General features: G+C 39.5%; 1 protein-coding gene across 6 annotated transcripts in view; it reads right to left on the bottom strand.

The window, feature by feature from the left end:
- The window catches only part of AASDH (aminoadipate-semialdehyde dehydrogenase), a 37854-nt gene extending 21270 nt beyond the window's left edge, over positions 1–16584 (bottom strand). The window contains exons 1-5 of one of the 6 annotated variants that reach the window (XM_057546810.1): positions 16562–16584; positions 13323–13597; positions 13111–13231; positions 9667–9992; positions 1428–1620 (exon numbers count right to left, since the gene is read on the bottom strand). In XM_057546810.1, the coding sequence (XP_057402793.1) occupies positions 1428–1620; positions 9667–9992; positions 13111–13231; positions 13323–13552 (870 nt within the window). In that variant the 5' untranslated portion in view covers positions 13553–13597; positions 16562–16584. Of the gene's footprint in view, positions 1–1427; positions 1621–2642; positions 2746–9666; positions 9993–13110; positions 13232–13322; positions 13598–16337 lie in introns of those variants that run through there. The other 5 variants (XM_007165286.2, XM_057546811.1, XM_057546812.1 and 2 more) reach the window with 5 other exon arrangements.
- Positions 16585–22281: the final 5697 nt, after the last annotated feature.

The raw sequence follows: 22281 nt of genomic DNA, 5'->3' as shown, positions 1-22281 counted from the left end.
CTCACTTTGGGGTCTTTCTCTCCCGCAATAACTCAAGATATTCTATTTTTTCCAATTCTCAAAACTTTAGTAGCATGTATTCTCTTTGAGAGCTTTTAAGATCCTTGTTTAATATCCAATTAGGTTTGGGCAAGGTTATCTGTAAATAAAATCTGTAAAAGGAGCTCTTAAAAAAATATATATATATGTATCTCCTTGATGACTTACATATTATTTGGTAAGAAATTGACTCTGGAGGGAAAAGGTGAACCCTGATAATAAAATAAAGCTAAAATTCACTACAAGACATGTGTCTTATACGAAAGAAAGGTTAGTCTGTCAGCTTTTGTGCTTCTCTTCCTTACTCAAACCAAGTCAAATGTGATCTGCTCATAATATTCCAAGTAAATATGTATTGTGAGTTATATAAAATCACAATGAAACTATATGCGAAATTTGCTGTATTTTGGGAACAGAGTTAGTAAATGTGTATCCATTTCTCAGAAGGATCTATGATCCCAGAAAAGTTAAAAACCACTGCTAAAGTAAATTTATCTGAGATTGTGCTTTAACATTAAGCAAGGGGGTCAGATTTAGAGAGGTGTAAGACACTATTAAGGTACTTAGCAAATATTCCCTGAAAAATTATGCTCCTTGAATTTTACAGGAAAATAAAAGTTGTATTAAAATCTTGCCCAGATTCATAGAATGATTCACCAACAGATGAGAATTTATACCACTGATACCTAGCAAACTGCATTGCTATACTCATTTCATTTATATATAATGGTTTTTTTAATAGGAAGAAAAACACATTTCCTAAAAAGAAAGTCAGCATCAAATTCTGTCTCTGGGAAGAAATTTAACATCCTCTCAAGTCTCATTTTAAAAAATTTTAATTTATCATGATATGCATATAATTTTATTAATTCTCTCTAGTTTCATTAACCACTTGCAATGCTATATCTTTAGGCTACAGTACAAGTCACATACTTTCACATATATATTTTTTAAATCTTCAAAAATGCCAAACTTAAAAAATATATTTTTTTAGGTTAATATAAAACATACCGATGTAAAAATCAGAAAATCTAAATTTCTAAGTCAATTATAATTTAACTTACTTAAAGCAGCTTTTAGTGGGAAACACAATAAACTCAAAACTTTAAGACAAGAGAGGCATATCCCAACAGATTTGAGTAAAAGTTCCTTTACTTACTATAGTATGTACAAAGTGCATAGTAAAAGAATTTTCTAGACAGAATTAACTGATTTTTTTCATTCTCAAACAAACAAAAAGCGACATCATCAGGAAGACAGCCCTTGATAATCTAACTAGATTATCATTAATCCATTGTAAAGAGCTACAGGAATATAAAATAGTCTCTAACACACTTAAAATACTGAATAATTAAAGACAAAACATTTCATTTGCTACTAAAATGTACCTGTAAAATAGTCACTCTGTGATGGGAAAAGAGAACAGCAGCTAATTTTGACGGGAGCACTTTGACAGAAGTTGGTACAATAAGCAGAGAGGCACCACTTGATAGAGCAACAAATATTTCCACAACAGAAGGATCAAAGGTCAGAGGTGAAGCCAGAAACAAAACATCTTCTTGAGTGATCTCAAAAAGCACCCTAAGGCAAAACAGAATGTAATTATGAGAAATGCCTAACATTTAGTAAACACATATCCTAAAGAAGTATTTACAACCATTAAGTTTCCAGATGTTGGCCAGATTTTTTTTTCTCTTAGATTAACCAAAACGGTGCTATTAATTCTAGAACTCTTCTTTATAAATGTAAGGATTAAAAGCCATTTAAAGCAAAGCCACTTTTTACCATGATGTATTTTATCATATGTGATGGCCTTCTGATGCATCAACTTGACTGGACTGAATTACGGTCCTCAGAATTCCCTTTCTATTGATAGTATGTTTCCCGTTAGGGTAGAAGACAAGGGATATTCTCTCTAGACAGTTGGAGGACAGAAGGCGGACAGCTGTCATTTGATAGCACACACACCTTCTCCCATTTATTCAATCAAACACTAGCTTAGGTGCTGCTGTGAAGGGATTTTGTAGATACGATTAAAGTCCCTGATAAGCTGACTTTAATCAAAAGGGAGGTTATCCTGCATTGGCTGGATTAACTCAGTTGGAAGGCCTTTAAGAGAGTGTTTAGGCCTTCTCTGAAGAGACTCCAAACAGCAGCTGGATCAGCAATTAGCTAGTTCAGCAGTTACTCTCCCTTTCCCCTGGATCCTCTTCCCTGACTTGCCTGTGGACAAGCACATGCCCATGGGGTTCCAGTCTGTTCACAATCACCCCTTTCTAATTGTCTACCCAATGGACTTCAGTCTTGCTTAGCCAGCCCCACAAGTGTAAGCCAATTCCTTGTAATAGATCCCTGATATATACTCCCAGTTCTGTTTTTCAGGTAGAATCTTGACTTCTCCTATACTACTTATTGAATGATGATTAATAGAGACCTCTGACTCCCTTTTCCCATTATTTGGCATTTTCTCTTAGTAACTCAACAAAGAGCAGAACAGAATATATGTGATAAGGGTATTATAGAGCATGGATGGTCAGCGATGAGCCTATAACACTTTTCAATTTAAAGACAAAAAACTCATTCTATCTAAAAGCAGGGATTACCTTAACTTCAAAATGTCTTCAAGTATGGTATTGTGGGGACCCACTTGGAACTCCAGGGTTGGTATGAAGATTATTTTAAGCTGAAGACATTTTGGATTCAACAGATGCAGAAAGAAGCCTTCCTGGAGCTTCCCTTATCTGATTGATAGCAGAAACTTCTGGGGAATGAGACTACCATAAATTCCATCTTCAGGGTGACTTTTACTCCCAAAAGTACACCAAGAGTAAACCCACCATAAACCCCTCTACTGGGGAGTTTTATGGCCCTGACGACATGATGAAACTACCCTCATATGCATAGGCCAACATTACCACAAAGTTTCTTATCTGCTTTTGTCTTTCCTAAAGAAACCAATTTGTATTTCCCATAGAAGCCTTTCTTCCCCTCCCTTTCCCCTACTAAGTTAGGTAGATAAGCCCCAACTTTAAGCATTTAATGATGGAGTTCAGAACATGCTACCCCAAAATATGCAGCTCTGGTATATTGACCATTTTGAGTTAAAGGCACTTGAAAAACAGCAAAACAAAAACACTCTGACTTTCCTGTTTTTCATAAAGGCAGATGAAATTCCCACATGAAAGATGTCCTCCCTATACCAGAAGGAAAGTAATGTTCTTAATATCAAGGATGAGACGCTGAAAGCAAGAGAACTCTATACAAACAGACCTGGTTAAAATAATTCTTATCTTCCTTTAGCCTCCCCACACAGTTTAGTCACTTTTCCACAATTGCCTTTCTTTGTTTAACCTAATATAGTCTTGTCATCTCTTTGGGTCATTCCTTATGAAGGACCCTGTGCCACATAAAACTTGTTATACTTAAATGTATGCTTTTCTTCTATTGACCTTTCTTTTGTCAATCTAATGCTCAGACCCAGCCAAAAAGAACCCTAAGAGGGTAAAAAGTGATGAAATAAAATTGACGTTTTAAGGCGAGACAAGAAAATTTAAACATAAAATTCTCTGTGTCTGTTTGGGTCTCCCCCACCTCCTTCCCAACTGTGCAGCGTGCATCTGCATTACACCTTAACCAAGCCTCCTCAAAGATGTGAATGCCTCCTCCACTGTAAAAGATCATTTCTCCCCCCTTTCTTCTGATGCTAGCAATGTGACTTCTTAAAAGAACAGCATTCTTTCCCAACTCTGTAGGGGGTCGTAATGACTTGCAACTCGCTTTGTACATGCTTACCTGGACTATATATATCTTTGGAGAACTTTATGTAAAATATCAGTATGTCATTTTGGCATATGATCATTTGTCCAGAAAATGTATGAGTGTGCCTTCGACTTTTAACAGGCAGAACAGTTCTCAGAGCTTTCTGAGACTCTCTCGGGTTATAATCCTCAGTTTGGCTCGAATAAAATTCCCTTTTTTCTTCTTAATTTGTTAATTGAATTTTCATTGACAAAGGTAAAAGTTTGCCTCCCCTACAATGAGCGAGCTATTTCTTTTGTTAGCTCCCATATGTATATGAATAAACATTTTTTCTCTGTTAATCTGTCTTTTGTCAGTCTAATTCACAGGTTCCCAGACACTGAACTTAAGAGGGTAAAGTTTTTCTTCCCCAACAATATAGGTTTTTAAATCTAATTATATATATATATATATATATATATATATATATATATATATATATATATAATTTTTTTTAAAATAAATTTATTTTATTTATTTTTGATTGCGATGGGTCTTCACTGCTGTGCTGCTTTCTCTAGTTGCGGCAAGCGGGGGCTGCTCTTTGTTGCAGTGCACGGGCTTCTCATTGCGGTGGCTTCTCTTGTTGCGGAGCACAGGCTCTAGGTGCAAGGGCTTCAGCAGTTGTGGCTCGTGAGCTCTAGAGCGCAGGCTCAGTAGTTGTGGTGCACGGGCTTAGTTGCTTCGCAGCATGTGGGATCTTCCCGGGCTAGGGCTCGAACCCACGTCCCCTGCATTGGCAGGTGGAGTTTAAACCACTGCGCCACCAGGGAAGCCCATGTACTTCTCTTTAAGATATGATTACAAAAATATATTTAACAAGATAAATAATCTAAACAAATATATAAAAAGGATATGTTTTGTTGGGCATTCCTTCAGAGTACTATATTAAGTCATCAAGCTCCAGAAGTGAAAGGGGGCTTAAAAAAAAGCCACAATAAAATAATAGAAAAGTTCTACTTTTTTTTTTTTTTTTTTACTTTTTTTTAACTTCACTGAGCTACTTTTCTTCTTTGACTGAAACAAAAGGAGTTTTAAATTTCTATTTCATTTCTGACTCTGCAATCAAACTAGGTAACTGTGCACAAAAAACAAAACAGTTCCTTAAAAACTAAAAGCTCACAAATGCTTATACAACTAAAGACTATATATTTGATGCACAGCTATCAAAGAGCAGCTATTCAGCTTTTTTTTCTTTTTTTGTTTTGACATAATCTAGAAAGATTAGAAAATATTTTAAGGGAAGTTCAATTCCATGTTATCACTACAGAAGATACCATATCTGTCTTTGTAAAATGTCTATGGGCATAAACAACACAATTCTTCTCACATGTTCTTATTAAAACAATAAAGCAAAAGACAAAAAGCAAATCAGTCCCATAATCTGCTTTCAGAGAGTAGTACTGTCACAGCTAAAAAAAACAAAACAAAAAAGGTTTACCCTCACACAGTTTACTGACTTTACTGCCTATATTAATAGGACTTACTATTTACATTGTCTTCATTAGCACAGTTTTATTATTCTAGGAGACTCTAAACCAAGAAAACAGAAGTTACATATAACTTTATTGTTCATTAATGAAAACCAAATCATCTCTTTAGCAAAAGCATCAAAAACAGTTTACAACCCAAGACTCTCTGAACCTCTTTTCTCAAAAGTTCCTTTGCTATTTCCACCAATCCATCATGATTATATCACAAACCTTACCCAATCCTTACATTAAGCCCCTGTACTGAAAGATCTAGGAACCTCCCTGGTGGTGCAGTGGTTAAGAATCCACCTGCCAGGGACTTCCTTCGTGGTGCAGTGGTTAAGAATCCGCCTGCCAATGCAGGGGACACGGGTTTGATCCCTGGTCCGGGAAGATCCCACATGCTGCGGAGCAACTAAGTCCGTGCACCACAACTACTGAGCCTGCGCTCTAGAGCCCGCGAGCCACAACTACTGAAGCCCGCACGCCTAGAGCCCATGCTCCACAACAAGAGAAGCCACCGCAATGAGAAGCCCGCAAACCGCAACTAAGAGTAGCCCACCTTCGTCGCAACTAGAGAAAGCCTGCGCGCAGCAACGAAGACCCAATGCAGACAAAAATAAATAAAATAAATACATAAATAAAGAATCCGCCTGCCAATGCGGGGGACACGGGTTCGAGCCCTGGTCTGGGAAGATCCCACATGCTGTGGAGCAACTAAGCCCGTGCACCACAACTACTGAGCCTGTGCTCTAGAGCCTGTGAGCCACAAGTACTGAAGCCCGCGAGCCACAAGTACTGAAGCCCACGAGCCACAGCTACTGAAGGCCACAAGCCTAGAGCCCGTGCTCTGCAACAAAAGAAGCCACCGCAATGAGAAGCCCGCGGACCGCAAAGAAGAGCAGCCCCTGCTTCGCTGCAACTAGAGAAAGCCCGTGCACAGCAACGAAGACCCAATGCAACCAAAAATAAATAAATTACTTAATTAAAAAAAAAAAGAAAGATCTACCTTACTTCAAAATCTCAGTAAATCAGATCCTGCCCTTCTCCCTCTGAGACCATCATACTCTTGGAGGTAGGCAGCATTCTCTCCTACCAATGTAAGCAATAAACTCAGCTTTATCTTACTAACAGGTTATTCTGATAATATCTGGGGAGTCAGCTGAAATTTGGTACTCCCTAGCTTGGTGATTTAAGTCCAAATCAAATAGAAAATTTAACATCACTGTTTCAATTTCTAAATTGGATATCTTAACATTTCATCTTTCAGAATCCAATTATTTAGCTTTGCTTACTTGTGAACCTAAAAGTAAACCAAGAAGGGTTTAATAAGCAAATAGAGTTCATTAAGTTCAAGCACAAAATAGCTATCAAGAAATTTGTACACTCGGGCTTCCCTGGTGGCGCAGTGGTTGAGAATCTGCCTGCTAATGCAGGGGACACGGGTTCGGGCCCTGGTCTGGGAAGATCCCACATGCCACGGAGCAGCTGGGCCCGTGAGCCACAATTGCTGAGCCTGCGCGTCTGGAGCCTGTGCCCCGCGATGGGAGGGGCCGCGATAGAGAAAGGCCCGCGCACCGCGATGAAGGGCGGTCCCCGCACCGCGATGAAGAGTGGCCCCCGCTTGCCGCAACTGGAGAAAGCCCTCGCATGAACCGAAGACCCAACACAGCCAAAAATAAATAAATAAATAAATAAGAAAATCCTTTAAAAAAAAAAAAAAAAAAAAAATTCAATCTTTAAAAAAAAAAAAAAGAAATTTGTACACTCTACTCACAAATTAGCCCCTCACCCCTCACTGAGCACATATTTGCTCTCACCTTACAGACAATTCCTGCCTGTTAGGCCCAGTGCCTCTTAGTCAGCTGTCTCTCCCACCTCTCCTAGATTCCAAATCAGTTCCACTCTCTTCAAGTTGCCTATATCTCCATCCCCACCTCACTTCCCATAATGTTAGCATAGGACATTGCATCCTATTTCTTTCTAAAGTTACAATCCATCAACTTCCTCTAACATTCCTTATTACATAAAGAATTTATGTAACTTATTATCCCTCTTATCCTTTTAAGGCTCTCTAAAGAAGAGAGAGTATTTTAAATATCATCTCCTCCCATCTCAAAATATCTTACTCCTTTACCATATTCCGACTACTTGATTTTTCTAACCAATCCTCTCTACCAGGTCTTTATGCTCAGCCTACAAGTCTCTCCCATCTAAAATCAAAGATAAAAAAGCTACACCCTCCCAGAATCCTTTCTCTTCTATTAAAACTAGTTTCTAGAAAATAACACTTTACTTTTGTTGTCTCCATTTCCTTATCTCTCATTCTCTTATCTCCAGCCTGTACTGTCTTCAGCCCTGGGAATTAGAAGTGAAGTCACTAAAAACCAGATTGTCAGGACTTCCCTGGTGGTCCAGTGTTAAAGAATCCGCCTTCTAATGCAGGGGATGCGGGTTCAATCTCTGGTCGGGGAACTAAGCCTGCGCACCTCAACTAGAGAGAAGCCCGCGTGCTGCAAACTACAGAGCCCACACACCACAACTAGAGAGAGAAAACCTGCACACCAGAACCAGAGAGAAGCCACACGAAGAGCCCATGCGCCTCAACAAAAGATCCCACATGCCACAATGAAGATCCTGCGTGCCACAACTAAGACCCAACGCAGCCAAAAATTAAAATAAATAAATAAAATAAATATTAAAAACAAAACTAAAACTAAAAAAACAGATTGCCAATTACAACAGACACCTCTGCAGCATTTAACCATTCCTTCCTTCTAGACCTGGGCATCCAATACGGTAGCCACTAGATACATGTGCCTATTGAGCACTAACAATGCGACTGGTCCACATAGAGATGTTTATAAAATACGTGCTAGATTTTGAAAATAATTAGTATATAAAAAAGAATGTAGGACTTCCCTGATGGCACAGTGGTTAAGAAACTGCCTGGCAATGCAGTCAACACCAGTTCGATCACTGATCCAGGAAGATCCCACATGCTGCAGAGCAACCAAGCCCATGCACCACAACTACTGAGCCTGCGCTCTAGAGCCCACGAGCCACAACTACCGAGCCCGCACGTTCTGCAACAAGAGAAGCCACTGCAATGAGAAGCCCGCTCACAGCAACGAAGAGTAGCCCCCGCTCACTGCAACTAGAGAAAGCCCTTGTGCAGCAACGAAGACCCAACGCAGCCAAAAATTAAAAAAAAAAAAAAGAATGTAAAGTACCTCACTAAATTTTTATATTGATACATATTAAAATGATATTTGGAGTATACTGAATAAGATATATTGTTAAAATTAATTTCACTTTTTACTTTTTAAAATTAATTAATTTATTTATTTTTGGCTGCGTTGGGTCTTTGTTGCTGCACGCAGGCTTTCTCTAGCTGTGGTGAGTGGGGGCTACTCTTTGTTGCGGTGTGTGGGCTTCTCATTGCAGTGGCTTCTCTTGTTGCAGAGCACGGGCTCTAGGCACATGGGCTTGGCAGCTGTGGCTCACAGGTTCTAGAGCGCAGGCTCAGTAGTTGTGACACACGGGCTTAGTTGCTCCGCGGCATGTGGGATCTTCCCGGACCAGGGATCGAACCCATGTCTCCTGCATTGGCAGGCGGATTCTTAATCACTGCGCCACCAGGGAAGTCCCCACTTTTTACTTTCTAAATGTGGTTACTAAAAAATTTTTAATTACATAAAACTTATAATGACATAAAATTACGTATGTGTCCCATGAGGTTTCCATTTCTATTTCTGTTTCCTCCTCTGATTTTCTAAGCCTACTCTCCTCTGGTTCCTTTCCTCCTCTATTTCCTCCTTTCTTCAGAAGTTGAGAATCTCAACTTTATAGAGATTTCTCATTTCCCATAACAGTAAAACCAACTCAACAATGCTACCAGACTAAACATAATGAAATGCAAAATTTTTTAATGGTTCCTTGGATTAAGTTCAAACTTCTCCAACAGAGCACACCAGGTGCCTGCCCCCTCAGGTCATATGACTCCTACTCTCCCACTCTTCAGCTCTGCCCAGTGCACTCTAGCAAGCCAAGCTCCTTCTTTCTCCCATACCTCTGTAGGTACCTCTGCCAGGAATATGTTTCCTCTCTTCTTACTAATAATTAAGAAGCAAAGCTTCCAGCCATATCATTTGATTGTTGTTTGGCTCCAGGTCTGGATCAAACAGGTAAAGCCCTACTCTGCAGAGAACTAAAGTTCAGATATAGCTGAAACAAGAGACCCAAGTACTTAGGACGGTCAATTTAGGAACAAGAGTTATAAAGAACAGGTATTTCAAAATTAATTTTTCCCTTTAAAATACGAGTTCTGAAGAAGGATTCTAAGGATAGAACTTACCGGAAGTGCTGGATGTTTGGCACTATACATGCATGAGGGACTCTGACAATCTTAGGTATCCCCGTGGTGCCTGATGTATGGAGAACATAGGCCAAGCAATGCTTTAGCCTCACATCCATGTGCTCTTCTGACTTTTCTTTACTGCTGTTCTCAGAATTCATGCTCTTTGTCATTTTTTCTTTTTCATATGTCTCTCTTCTTATGCTATTATTTAGCATCAAGCTCACCTCAACATTTTTCCAGTGAAGTCTGAAGAGTACTAGGTCATTATGTTCTACTGTAAACACATCATAGTTCAATAATGTTTCATAGGAAGATTTGAATTTCTGTGTTAAATGGGGAACAAAGTTTTACAACATTAATATGTTAAAAGGCATTCTCTTTCATATAGAATATATATAGAATATTAAGTATTCATTTACTCATTCAACATAGCTTTTTTTTTTTTTTTTTAAGTACAGCTGACTTTTGAACATGGGTTTGAATTGCACAGGTCCACTTATATCCGAGGTTGATTGAATCTGTGGATGCGGGTACCAAGGACAACTGTAAAGTTATAGGGGAATTTTCCACTGCACAGAAGTCTGTCCCTAACCCCTGAGTTGTTCAAGGGTCAACTGTACTTGCTATATATCCAAGAATAAAAAGATAAATGAGAAACCTCCAAGAGTAAAGTGCGGTGCTTACTTTCAAACTCATCTTTAAAATAGAGACATAAAAACACACAACTTCAGTGTAATGTGGTGTGATAATGAAATATGCTTTAAATGTGAATGAGAACAGGGGATTTCCCTGGTGGTCCAGTGGTTAAGATTCCATGCTTCCACTGCAGGGGGCGCAGGTTCGATCCGTGGTCTGGGAACTAAGATCCCACATACCACGGCACAGCCAAAATCAGTCAATCAATCAATCAAAAGAAAAAAAAAAACAAACCATGAATGAGAACAGAGAAGGCTGAACTTAACTTGCCTGGAAGGTCAGAGATTGATTCTTCATATGTAATATTTGTGTTATAAGTAGCTATTTTCCAAATAAAGAGGGGTACTTTAAACAAACAAGTCAATACACAGTATCTGACCTGACAAAGCTGGTGTTATGGAGAACAGTACACATTCCAATAAGCTGCAGAATTGGGGGAGATGGAGAAGATAAGTAGTGCTATTGATAGGAGATGAGATGCTAATCCTTAATAACTGTATACTCAACACCAAGGAGTTTAGACCTTAACCTGTGATGGGATCTAACTGAAAGTGGCAATAGCACAGACTAGACTTAGCTTGTCAAGGAGAGACTGATATGCAAGACTCTGATAAATGAGAGCCTTTAATGAACCTTTCATAACAATTCAGATATGCTATATGGGCCTGAATGGTCTGTTGCAGCAGAAGTAGATAGAAAGGGTCTATGAAGAAAGAATCAATAGGACTTGATGACTTTCTGGATAGGGAGTGAGCTTGAGAAGATTGCTGAGTTTCTGGCTCAGTTATTTGGTAGATGGAAATAGATTAATACAGAAGTTTGCTTTGAGTATATCTTTTTAGGTTGATAAGCAGCAGCTTAATGAAGCATAACAAGTTTTCACAATAAAGAAATCAATTTAAATGAGAGGAAAAGATCACAACCCAGGACCAGGAGTTTTCTGTTTGTGTTTGTGTTGTGGTTTTAGGTGTAAGGTGTGGTATATCCTGTAATGTGAAAAAAATTAAGACCTAGCTCAAATACCATCCTCCTCCATTAAAACTGTCCTATCTCTACTAGGTTACGTATACTTTGCTTAGGGCAATATCACACTATGCAGACCTTGGAAGTACTAACCTTTTCTCTCCAACTATATAAGCAACTGGGGGGCAAGAATCATATCTTAGGCTGCTTTCACATACCAATGCCCTCCCAAACACCCTGTCTCTAGTGCAGAGTTTCTCAATCTAAACACTACTGACATTCTGGAACAGTTAAATCTTTGTGGGGACTGTCTTATGCATTGTAGGGTTTTTAGCAGCATCCCTGGCCTCTACCCATTAGAAGCCAGTGCACCCCCTTTCCATCATGACAATAAAAAATATCTCCAGACACTGCAGAATGTTTCCTGGCAGGTAAAATCATGGCCAGCTGAAAACCACTACTCTAGTGGATCATGGGCATACAGTAGATGATCAATAAATACAATGATTGCTCCTGTGTTAAGTGAAGGAAGAACACTTACACCATCATCAAAATCATGGAACAGGAAGCAAGGTAGTTTCTGTGGGGTTTGCTGCTATGTACTCAACTCCTTCCTATATGCAGTTATAAAGAATAGCTTGATATTGACAATTAATTCTCCCACCCACCCACCTTGTCTATAGAACTTTCACCAAGGTTGTTAAAAAAATGAATATCACATCCTCATTTTAGTCTTGCTAACTTATCAACAAATAACCAATTTGAGGAACAGAAGAGAAAACTGTGGCCAGACACTGATATATGTGTACTTAGAAAATATTTATTAACCAAATTAATACTTTATTGTCTCTTTCTGGAGGCCTTACTCTAATACCCATTATTCTCTAGGACGTCCTCCATATAATATCTGAAGCTTTTGAATTGTCTTACTGCTATATATTACAGATATAGATGCACACACATATATACAAATAGGTAAAATGCATTTAAGTTACCCCTAATATAAAATGGTTCATATAGGAAATGGGTAACAATAGGCTAAATTGAATATAGTTTCTATAATGTTTTCTCCATGGTAAAACAATATTTTATAAACAAGAAATGAAGAAATAATAATGAAACATGGGGTACCCTGCTTAACATATAATACCAATTCTCGCCCCTGAAGCAGTGTTTCTTGGCTAGATCTCTGGTTGGCAGTCACTTAAAAATAAAAAAAATAATAAATTTAGTTTTCCAGAAAGGTCTGGTTTAAGTGCCAATCTCTTTTTCAAAATCTAAGCTTGGATACAGTTCTTTAATGTTGCTGACCACTGTAAGTTGCCATAAATACACCAAGATAAAAGTATCAAGTATTATAAAAGTTTCCTACTATAAGAACAACTTTGGAAAGAGAAAGTAAATTCAAAACAATGCACAATACATTATTATGAGGCTAGAAGATATGTCCATGCCATTGAGCAGTGGTTCTCAGTGGAGCATGCGGGGTGGAGGGTGCCTCCAGGAGACATCTGGCAATGTCTGAAGACAATTTTGGTTGTTGCAACTAGGGGGTGCTACTGGCAATTATTAGATGAGGCCATGGGGGTTACTAAACATCCTATAATGTACAGGACACTCCTCACAACAAACACCCAACCCAAAATGTCAACAGTGCTGAGACCAAGAAATTTTGCTGAGTTAGTGAATTTAGAAATCAAGACAGGGGATGGGACCCCTTCAATTGAAAAGTAAATGTAACACATAAAAATACAAACAAACAACTGAAATACCCACACTTACATTAATTTGCTGTTTTTCAACAAGGATATACTTTAGATTACATTTTTTCATAAAATGAATTGATAATGCTGGTGGTGAATCTGGATCAATAGGTGCATAAGCAGCCGGGACTTGCAGAATTCTAAAGAAACAAAGTACAGAGTCAGCACAGAATATCTGTTGAAAATAATCTTACTTTAAGATATCAAATTTTTAGTTCTAAAAAATATTACCCTAAAATCCAAGAGGGTAAGTTTATCCCAGGATGGCAGTACAGACCAATTTCCCGAATTCCTTGAAAGTCACAATGTAACAGCAGAAAATTTGATAATTCTGAAGCAGCGTTAACCACAGTCTTGTAGGTGTAATAAACTGGAGGCTGGTTGTTACATTCATCAAAACATACAGCTATTTTATCCGAATAACGGGAGGCAGCCTGATGCACCAATTCCTGAAGAGTCATTTCACTGAAGTTTATCTGAACATCACTGGTAGCAGAGAATTCTACCTATTTCCAGAAATGTTAGGGGGACAAGGAGTTTTAGGGAGTTTGTTGGGGGGCGGGAAGTAGAGAAAAAATTCTATACAATCACTCCTCACAAAAATAACTACATCAAAGACACACAGTTAAAGAATCTCTGAACTACCAACTGTCTATGGTAACTTTGCTGAGAACAATGAGGTTGAAATTTTGATACAAGCAACCTAACTCCCTGTCAGAGGTGGAAGAAAATTTGAGAGGGGAATGGTATATACATAGATGAGGATGAAACAAGCAGAAATGTAGAATTCTCTCAGAACACAAAGTAAAAAAGAAATGAATAATAATAATTACCCAAAATAAAACCAAATCTAAAGTACCACATGCTTAATTTTTTCATTTTTCTTCAGTTGTTACACATTGATTAAAATAAAGTGGTTACAATCCTGTATGGTAACTTTGAAAAGACTAATGCAAATCAAGTCTGCTTTTAGGAACTGAATTTAGGTGAAAGCAAAACCAACCTCTGATAGAAAGAAGAGAAAAAACCCTTACATCCATCCAGTTTTAGTTCTCTATATATAAACTGTGCTTATTATTATTGTAACACAGCAAGCCACTTTTATAATTATTAAGAAGTAATCTCTTCATACTCTAGTTTGATATTTATTTGTTTGTTTGTTTGGTTTGTTTGGCAGCTTGCAGGATCTTAGTTCCCCGACCAGAGATCCAACCCAGGGCCCCAAGAGCGCCAAGTCCTAACCACTGGACCGCCAGGAAATTCCCTCTAGTTTGATTTTTAAATTGTCAATAAATTCATTTAAATTTAGACTCTAAATATAGTATTACGACTCAGTAAAGTATTATATCAATACAATGTTCTTTGGGCTTCTCAATGCAGATTCTATAAAAAGAAAATCTGGGGCTTCCCTGGTGGCCCAGTGGTTAAGAATCTGCCTGCCAATGCAGGGGACACAGGTTAGAGCCCTGGTCCGGGAAGATCCCACATGCCTCGGAGCAACTAAGCCCGTGCCCCACAACTACTGAGCCTGCGCTCTAGAGCCCGCGAGTCACAACTACTGAGCCCGCGCGCCACAACTACTGAAGCCTGCATGCCTAGAGCCCGTGCTCTGCAACAAGAGAAGCCACCGCAGTGAGAAGCCCGAGCACCACATCGTAGAGTAGCCCCTGCTCGCCGCAACTAGAAAAAGCCCACGCGCAGCAACGAAGACCCAACGCAGCCAAAAATAAATAAATAAATAAATTTTTTAAAGTTAAAAAAAAAGGAAATCTGAAACAGTATTTCATCAAAGAAACTTTAGGGATGACTGAACAACAACAAAAAAACTTCACAACTCCTAGTATTTCCTTGAAGGTAAAGGTGATTTTTGTTTTCCCACTGTGAAATTTATTTTCTGGATTTCAAAGCAAATAAGATTTATCAAATAGTCTGTTTTAATTATTCAAGTTTTTTATTTGTTTATGCTTATTTGAACTCATTTCCCTACTGATTCATCCATGTCATTTAATCAATATCAATACAGAAAATAAAACATTTCTAAAGAGAGCAAAATGAACCAATAATGCTGACACCCATAAGGTTTGGAAATGCTATGATTTCTAAACACAAAATTTTTAAATATAAAGTAACTTTAGTACTTACAGTCTTTTCCATAAATACTAGCTCTTTCTGTGATGCACAAGATAAAATTTTTAAGCTTTCCTCATACACACAAATGACCGTTATGTAAATATAAGGAAAGCTTTTCATAACATGCACTAAAATTACGGGAATGAGTCCATTCTTCAAGATTCAGTTAGTGCAGAAGGGGACCTTCTGCTTCCCTCTCCCCAAATGAATAACAAATTGCCTATACTACAGAATGTATTATACTAAAGCATTTAAACAAAAGGTTATAGTCTACATGCAAAAAAAAAAAAAAAAGCACTGTTTTAATGCAAAAACACATCCAGCAGTTAATTTTCCACAGGAGGACAATTTGATTAATATACTATAATCTAAAATCCCTTGACATCAAAGTAAGGGGCAAGATTATAAAATGGATTAAATTCTTTTAAAAAAAGTCATTTTTTATGACAAATTACAAGATTCACCACACATATCTATACAACAATTAAAATGTTTTTAAACTTTTAATTGCCAGTTTCCCAGTGGCTGCTATAGAGAATTAAGGCAAAATCTATTCTTGTTGTCTAAGGTTTTCATTTTCATTAACTGAATCATAAATACATTCGCTCCAGTAGAGAATGCTATACTAACTGGATGCCCAAACATTTCTGGGACCATATAAGAAGGGGGTGGGGGGGAAGCAAAATCTGATAAACAGATTATATATGTAATGGGATCATTAAGTTTTAAGATATTTGCTACTTTATATCTGTAGAGGCTGCTACTTTAGTAATCAGAAGTCTCAGGGGCTCTCCCTAGGTTATTGGCTATTTTAAAGACATAAATAATCTAAAAACTTTATTTTCCCGTATCCACCAGCTTCTTAACTTTCACTAAGCAACTACGTTTAATAACAATGCACTTTATACCTTCCAACACATTTTTTCAATTGCTTTTCGAAACCACGCTAACAAGACAGGGTAGGCTTATTTCCATTCGAAATAAGGAGCAGAGGGTCTAAGGCAGGGTGAGTGGGGAGAGCACACGGGTCAAGTTCAGCTTTTTGCACCACTCCATCCCTCCAGACACTACTGATTCAACTCCGAGGCCAGGCGGTTGCCCAGAAGCTAAGCAAACCTGTGCGCAGTCAGCCGCAGGTGTCTTCGTACTTCGCCTCCCTCACACGTCCCCAGTGGATACCGCCTCCTGCCGAGACCCACTCAGAAGGCGTAAGGGTGAGGGGGTAGCGGGGAGGTCCGAGCCCATACGGACCTTCTCCCGACAATCCAACCCCAACACTTCTTCACACACAGCGAATAAACCAACACCTTAAAGCCGACCCACCGCGCAGCCCACCGTACTCTCTGGTTCCTAGAAATGTTTCTCGTCGCCTTGCTGACGTCAGCACGAGCGACCCTGGGCAGGCAGCGTCCTTCTGCCCCGCCCCTTCCCGGAGCTGCGGAGCCAATGGGAGAGAAGTGTTGGCTGCTTTGCTGCCCGCTCTCGTTTCAGATTTCTGGTCTGGTCTTGCTGGGTTTTGGACGGGGTTTGCAAGGACTTTGAAGTTGACCCGGTTGGAGTCGTACCCTTTCATATTTGCCAAGAAACTCCGGGCAAGAATCTTTAATTCCAAGCAGCTGTCTCCTCGTTCACAAAGTGGGGATAAAGATATTGCGTAGAGTTAACGTGAAGAGCGATGAAATCATTGTGAAATAAGAGTGACTGGACTTCATGCGTTGGACTTTTTTTTATAACCTGCCCTACACTGTGGGGAACTGTGCAACAATAAAGCCTGCAAACGAAGTCCCTGTCATAAGTAGGCTGACATTTTAATCGGAAGAGATGAATTTAAACGATAACTAAGAAAATTTCAACGTTCAACAGGAGCTATAAAGAAAACAGGTCTGAGGAGGGTTACTTAAGCTATACGCTGAATAAAAATCTGTTTTTAAGGGAATTTTAGTTGGAGGCGTTTAAGTTAGTTATTTAAAATGTCAAGAGCAGTAATAGTGATATTTTTTAAAGCTACTGTGCCGGTAGCAGAGAGGAAATTGAAACCGAGTCCCCCCTGCTGAGTTTATGATTGATCTCTCCCTCCACAACTGTATTCCCTTTCTTGTCCCCTCTGACCTCAATCCTGTGTTAACTGAACACTAATCAAAGTCAGATGAGTAAGACTGCTGTTGTTGACAACATCGTTAATGTACTAAAATTGCTGTTGTAGATGTATGCATCATCATTAACATACAAACTCAGGATGTTTCTCCAAGGCAAGATGAGCTCACAGACCTGTATCACCTGGCCAGAGAATCATAAACTGGAGACAACCTGACTCACAAAACCATGATTAAGAAATGTAAGAAGACTGTGATTAACCCCAGTTTCTTTGTTCTTCCCCTTTAAAACGTCCCTGACTCAAAGACCAAGATGGGGTGAATCTGAGATCTATCTCCCACTTCCTTGCTTGGCACCCTGCAAATAAACCCGTACTTTGCTGCAAACACCTGCTGTCAAAGAGTTTGGCTTTCTGCACCTGGCACACAGGATCTCTTGCTCAGTTACAAAGTGATCAGGGTTTTGGTTTTGTTTTGGCTAGGGGAAGGACTGAGGAGGCAGCCGGGCATCAATAAACGATACATGAAAAGGCATAGGATGCTTTCGTGTCCTTTGGCGTTGGTGGCAAGAAACTGTAGCAGTAATCCAAGCAAGAGATACCTCCACTTGCCCATGAGACATTCACCAGGTTGTACTATGGGTCTTTTATTTGGGGAGGGGCCACTCAAAGGTGTCTCTTTTTTTTTCTGTATTTGGGAATGACACCATTATCCACCCAGTGAGACAGTAAAAAAAACCCTAGATATCCACTCCCACCCAACTTCTTTTTTACCCTCCTGTATGCAATTAGATCCTACGTCCTCTACTCCCCAATCTCTAGACCAATGCCCAGCTGGCTATATCAGAATCGTTTGTGGTAATGTTAAACAACACAGATTCCAGATTCCTGGATCTCCATCCCAAGAGGTTCTGAATTCATTTTCTAGTGAGGGAGGGGCCTGCAATCTGCATTCCTCCCCTGCCCCCCGCCCCCCATCTGCATTCTTTAAATGATAACACTGTCATCTCCACTACTGCTATGTTAGTTCAGGTCTTCTTGGTCAGTGTTTCCCTAAAGCCCTTCCAGTCTTGCTTGGCTACAGTAGACTCTGAACTACTGCCAGGATAATGTCTGTTTCATTATTGAAAATATCATTTTTCAATTCTGATATTAATAATAGCTTTTTAAAGTTTTTTCCCCCCCTTGCAGTCTCTATTTCTTCTGTTGGTTTTGGATTCTTTCATGTTAGAGGCTTCCACGGGTGTCTGGTAATAATCATTGATTATCTAATCATATTTAAAAGTGGGCATTTAAAAGCTGATTGGAAGCTCTGAATCCGTGGAGCAAGTGTTTTGAAAATCAAATGAGAGAAAAGGGCTGCAGGGGTGGGAGGAGCGTCTCAGAATTCAGTATAAAATTTTTCACTTAATTCTATTCCAGGTGCCTGATGTCCTCCAATACAAAGACCCTCTGTTTTACTCTCTCCCAAACAAAACGGCCTTCAGAGTTAAGCTTAAGGGTGCTGGGAGGTAGCATAAGGGTGTAACTCATTCCTAAGTGAATTTCCAATCCTTTTAGTTACCATCTTTACCCCTGCTTCCAAAAGCCAGTTTCTCAGTTTTTAAGGGTGCTCTATGATGTAAATAGGAGTGCTTATTGGCTTTGCTCACTGCTGGTTTAGTCTAGCTTTTCCAAATCAGCCAAGCCTTTGCTTTTTTGCTTTTTTAAAAAAATAAATGAGTTTGTTTATTTATTTATTTATTGGCCGTGCCATGCGGCATGTGGGATCTTAGTTCCCCAACGAGGGATTGAACCCATGCCCCCTGCAGTAGAAGTGCAGAGTCCTAACCACTGGACCGCCCAGGAATTCCCTGAGCCCGTTGCTTTTGATTTCAGAATTTTGTTTCTGTTATCTCTTTCCCTCTATCCTTGAGAGTTTGTGACTCTAAAAATCCCTTCACTGTCATTTTCAGGGGGTCTAAGAGGGAGCAAATGTAGAAGACTATGTTCATTTTTACCTGGTAATCTAGAGTGATCATTCTAAAACATACACCAGAGCAGCAACAGCACTCTCCTGCTTAAGAAGCTTCAGTGGGCTCTCATTGCCTGCATGACATTCAGACTCTAGCAAGGTAAACAAGACGGTTTGTTATCTTTCTAGCCTAATCTCTCACAGTTGGCTACTGCTTCCTCACCCCATGCTCCACATTCCCCACACCTGGTACTGTAAGATCCAGCTATAATAAGACCCTAGTAAGTCTTCTGAGCCTACTAAACCCTTATCAAGTCTCCACACCTGTGCTTTGGCTGAGTCACAGGCTGAAAAACCCTTTCCCTCCCCACACCTGCTTGATGAACGTTTATTCCTCTTGTGAAAAAAGTTCTAACCTCACCTCCTCAATGCCTTTCTTCAAGCCTTGTATGAGAATTTACCCCATCCAACCCCCATCCCATAAACCTAGCATACTGCTGGGAAGAGCAATTTGCCATGGGCCCTGAGTGTCCCTGCAAATTTTTGCTGGGTACGCAAAGAATGCAAGGTACTGACTGCTCTTTATCCAGGTCATTTTTCAGGGTTGTTCGGGGTGATCAATCTTCAGAGCTGAGGTAATGCCTTCCCCAAGCAGCAAGCTTTCTTCCACTTATTATAAAAGGAATGAATCCCCCCCAAACTTAGTATTCCTTTCCTGTAACGCAACCCACTGTGTGTGCAGACATCCATCTATGTCTATCTTAGTTACCCGAGGGGGACTTAGGAGGCATGGAGAATTGACAGACATGAAGCTCCAGCTACTGCTTTTGCCATGAGTAATGAAGTTCTCTTTGACCCAGGAATCTCACGTCCACTACCATGAAACAGGAACACACTGGCTTATTAGCTTTTAAATAGGGTACAAGCCTTCCCAAACGGTGACTTACACTTCTCATAGGACCTGTAACAGCTGCATTATTTCCAAGTCTGCCTTCATTTAATCCCTTCTTGACAGCAGAGATTCATGTGTTTTGCACCTGTTTCCTGAACTATCTTTTTACTCTTCCCCATCTATTTACTACATCATTCCAATTCCCAAGAAGTATCAAATGCCTGCCCCAGTACCTTGCTGATCCTTTGCACATTTATTGGTACATTCTCATTTCACTGCTTCTCTTCAGCTACTTCCCAACTCATCTCTCAGTTGTCAATGTCATTGTTTCTTTCAAAAATAAAAATTATTTCAAAAATAATTTTGAGGGACTTCCTTGGAGGTCCTGTGGTTAAGGCTCTGCGCTTCTACTGCAAGGGGCACAGGTTCGATCTTTGGTCAAGGAAGGTCCGGCATGCCACGCAGCGCGGCCAAAATAAGTAAATAAATAAAATAAATACGCTTAAAAAATTTCTAAATAACAACAACAACAAAATTTGAAAACCTTTGACCCTACCCCAAGACAAGGTTAGGTCCCTGTTATGTGCTCTGGTAGCACTGTAGCCCACGTCACAGTTGGGACAGTGGTGTGTGATTTACTCTAAGGGAGCTCAGCTGCCCATGGGTTCATTCAGGTTTGGTATTTTTGTCAGGTGATTGTGAAAGAACGGAGGGATGAGGGAAGTTAGGCTTTTTGCAAGAGTGAGCCCGTTAGAGTTCTCTAGAGGGAATTCCCTGGCAGTCCGGTGGTTAGGACTCTGCGCTGCCACTGCAGAGGACACGGGTTCTTTACCTGGTTGCGGAACTAAGATCCTGCGTGCCGTGGCCAAAAAAAAAAAAAAAAAAAATTGATGTTGCAGCCTTGAAACAGGTTGGAGACTCTGGCAGGGTTTCTAGGGTGCAGTCTTGAGAATTCTATCTTCTTCTGGAAACCTCAGCCTTTACTCTTAAGGCCTTCAACTGACTGGATGAGGCGCACCCACATTACGGAGGGTAATCTGCTTTACTCAGAGACTACTGATTTACACGTTCATCCCAGGTAAAAAAAAATACTTTCACAGCAACATCTAGACTGGTGTTTGAACAATGTGGCGCCAAAGCCTAGCCAAACTGAAACATAAAATTAACCATCACATCTAACATACCCATCAGTGGAGCCAAACAAGCAATCTTCAATGATTAAGGTAGAGTGCAAGCGCCCACTTGGGTCTCCGTTGTGTAATCATTTTCTGTTTGTCATAGTGCAGTGAGAAATTGATTCACTTTGTTATAAAGCAGAAACTAACACACCATTGTAAAGCAATTATACTCCAATAAAGATGTTAAAAACAAAAAAAAAGAAATTCTAAAAAGGTTAAAAGCATTGGTTCCTGCCATCCAACAAATTCTCAGCTACATGAGAAAACAATTTCTGCACACAAAAACATAAATTTACATGGCATTTTTTGCAGTTTTCTCTAAAATGTCTGAGTGAGCAGTTATTTTCTGAGAGGGCTGGATTTTCTTTTTGACCTCTTTATGAAACATGAAGGCAATTTTCCTTAGAGGAGTTGACTACACCCTACTTGAAACCCTAAGAAAGGCATAAGAAACTCAAGTGAGTTAATCATATTAATATGATTAACTTAAGTCTACCTGTCAGAGCAAACTTTGCTAGATTCCAGGGAAGAAATAGAGATAATATCTAAAGTTGGTACAGTAAGAAGTAAATAGTATGAGCTAATTGTTTAAAACATAGACATTAACAACAGAAAAAATATTTAAAAGCGGATGCACTACAGAGGACTGGAGAGGGCAGTGACCTCTTTATTTTCTTCATTTTTAACTATATGCATGTATTATTTTGATAGTTTTTTTACAGGTAGGACCCTGGTATCTTTATTTTTAAAGACTGTTTTTTAAAGTAGTTTTAGGTTCATAGCAAAGTTGAGCAGAAAGTACAGAGTTCCCATATGCCCCCTACCCCCGCATAAAATAATCTCCCCCGTTATTAATATCCCCCCCCGGAAGTGGTCCATTTGTTACAGGTGATCATTACACTGACACATCATTATCACCCAAAATTTATAGTTTACATTAGGGT

The sequence above is a fragment of the Balaenoptera acutorostrata genome, chromosome 5, assembly GCF_949987535.1.
Source record: "Balaenoptera acutorostrata chromosome 5, mBalAcu1.1, whole genome shotgun sequence".
NCBI lineage: Eukaryota > Metazoa > Chordata > Mammalia > Artiodactyla > Balaenopteridae > Balaenoptera > Balaenoptera acutorostrata.
This window is presented reverse-complemented; position numbering and strand designations above follow the sequence as displayed.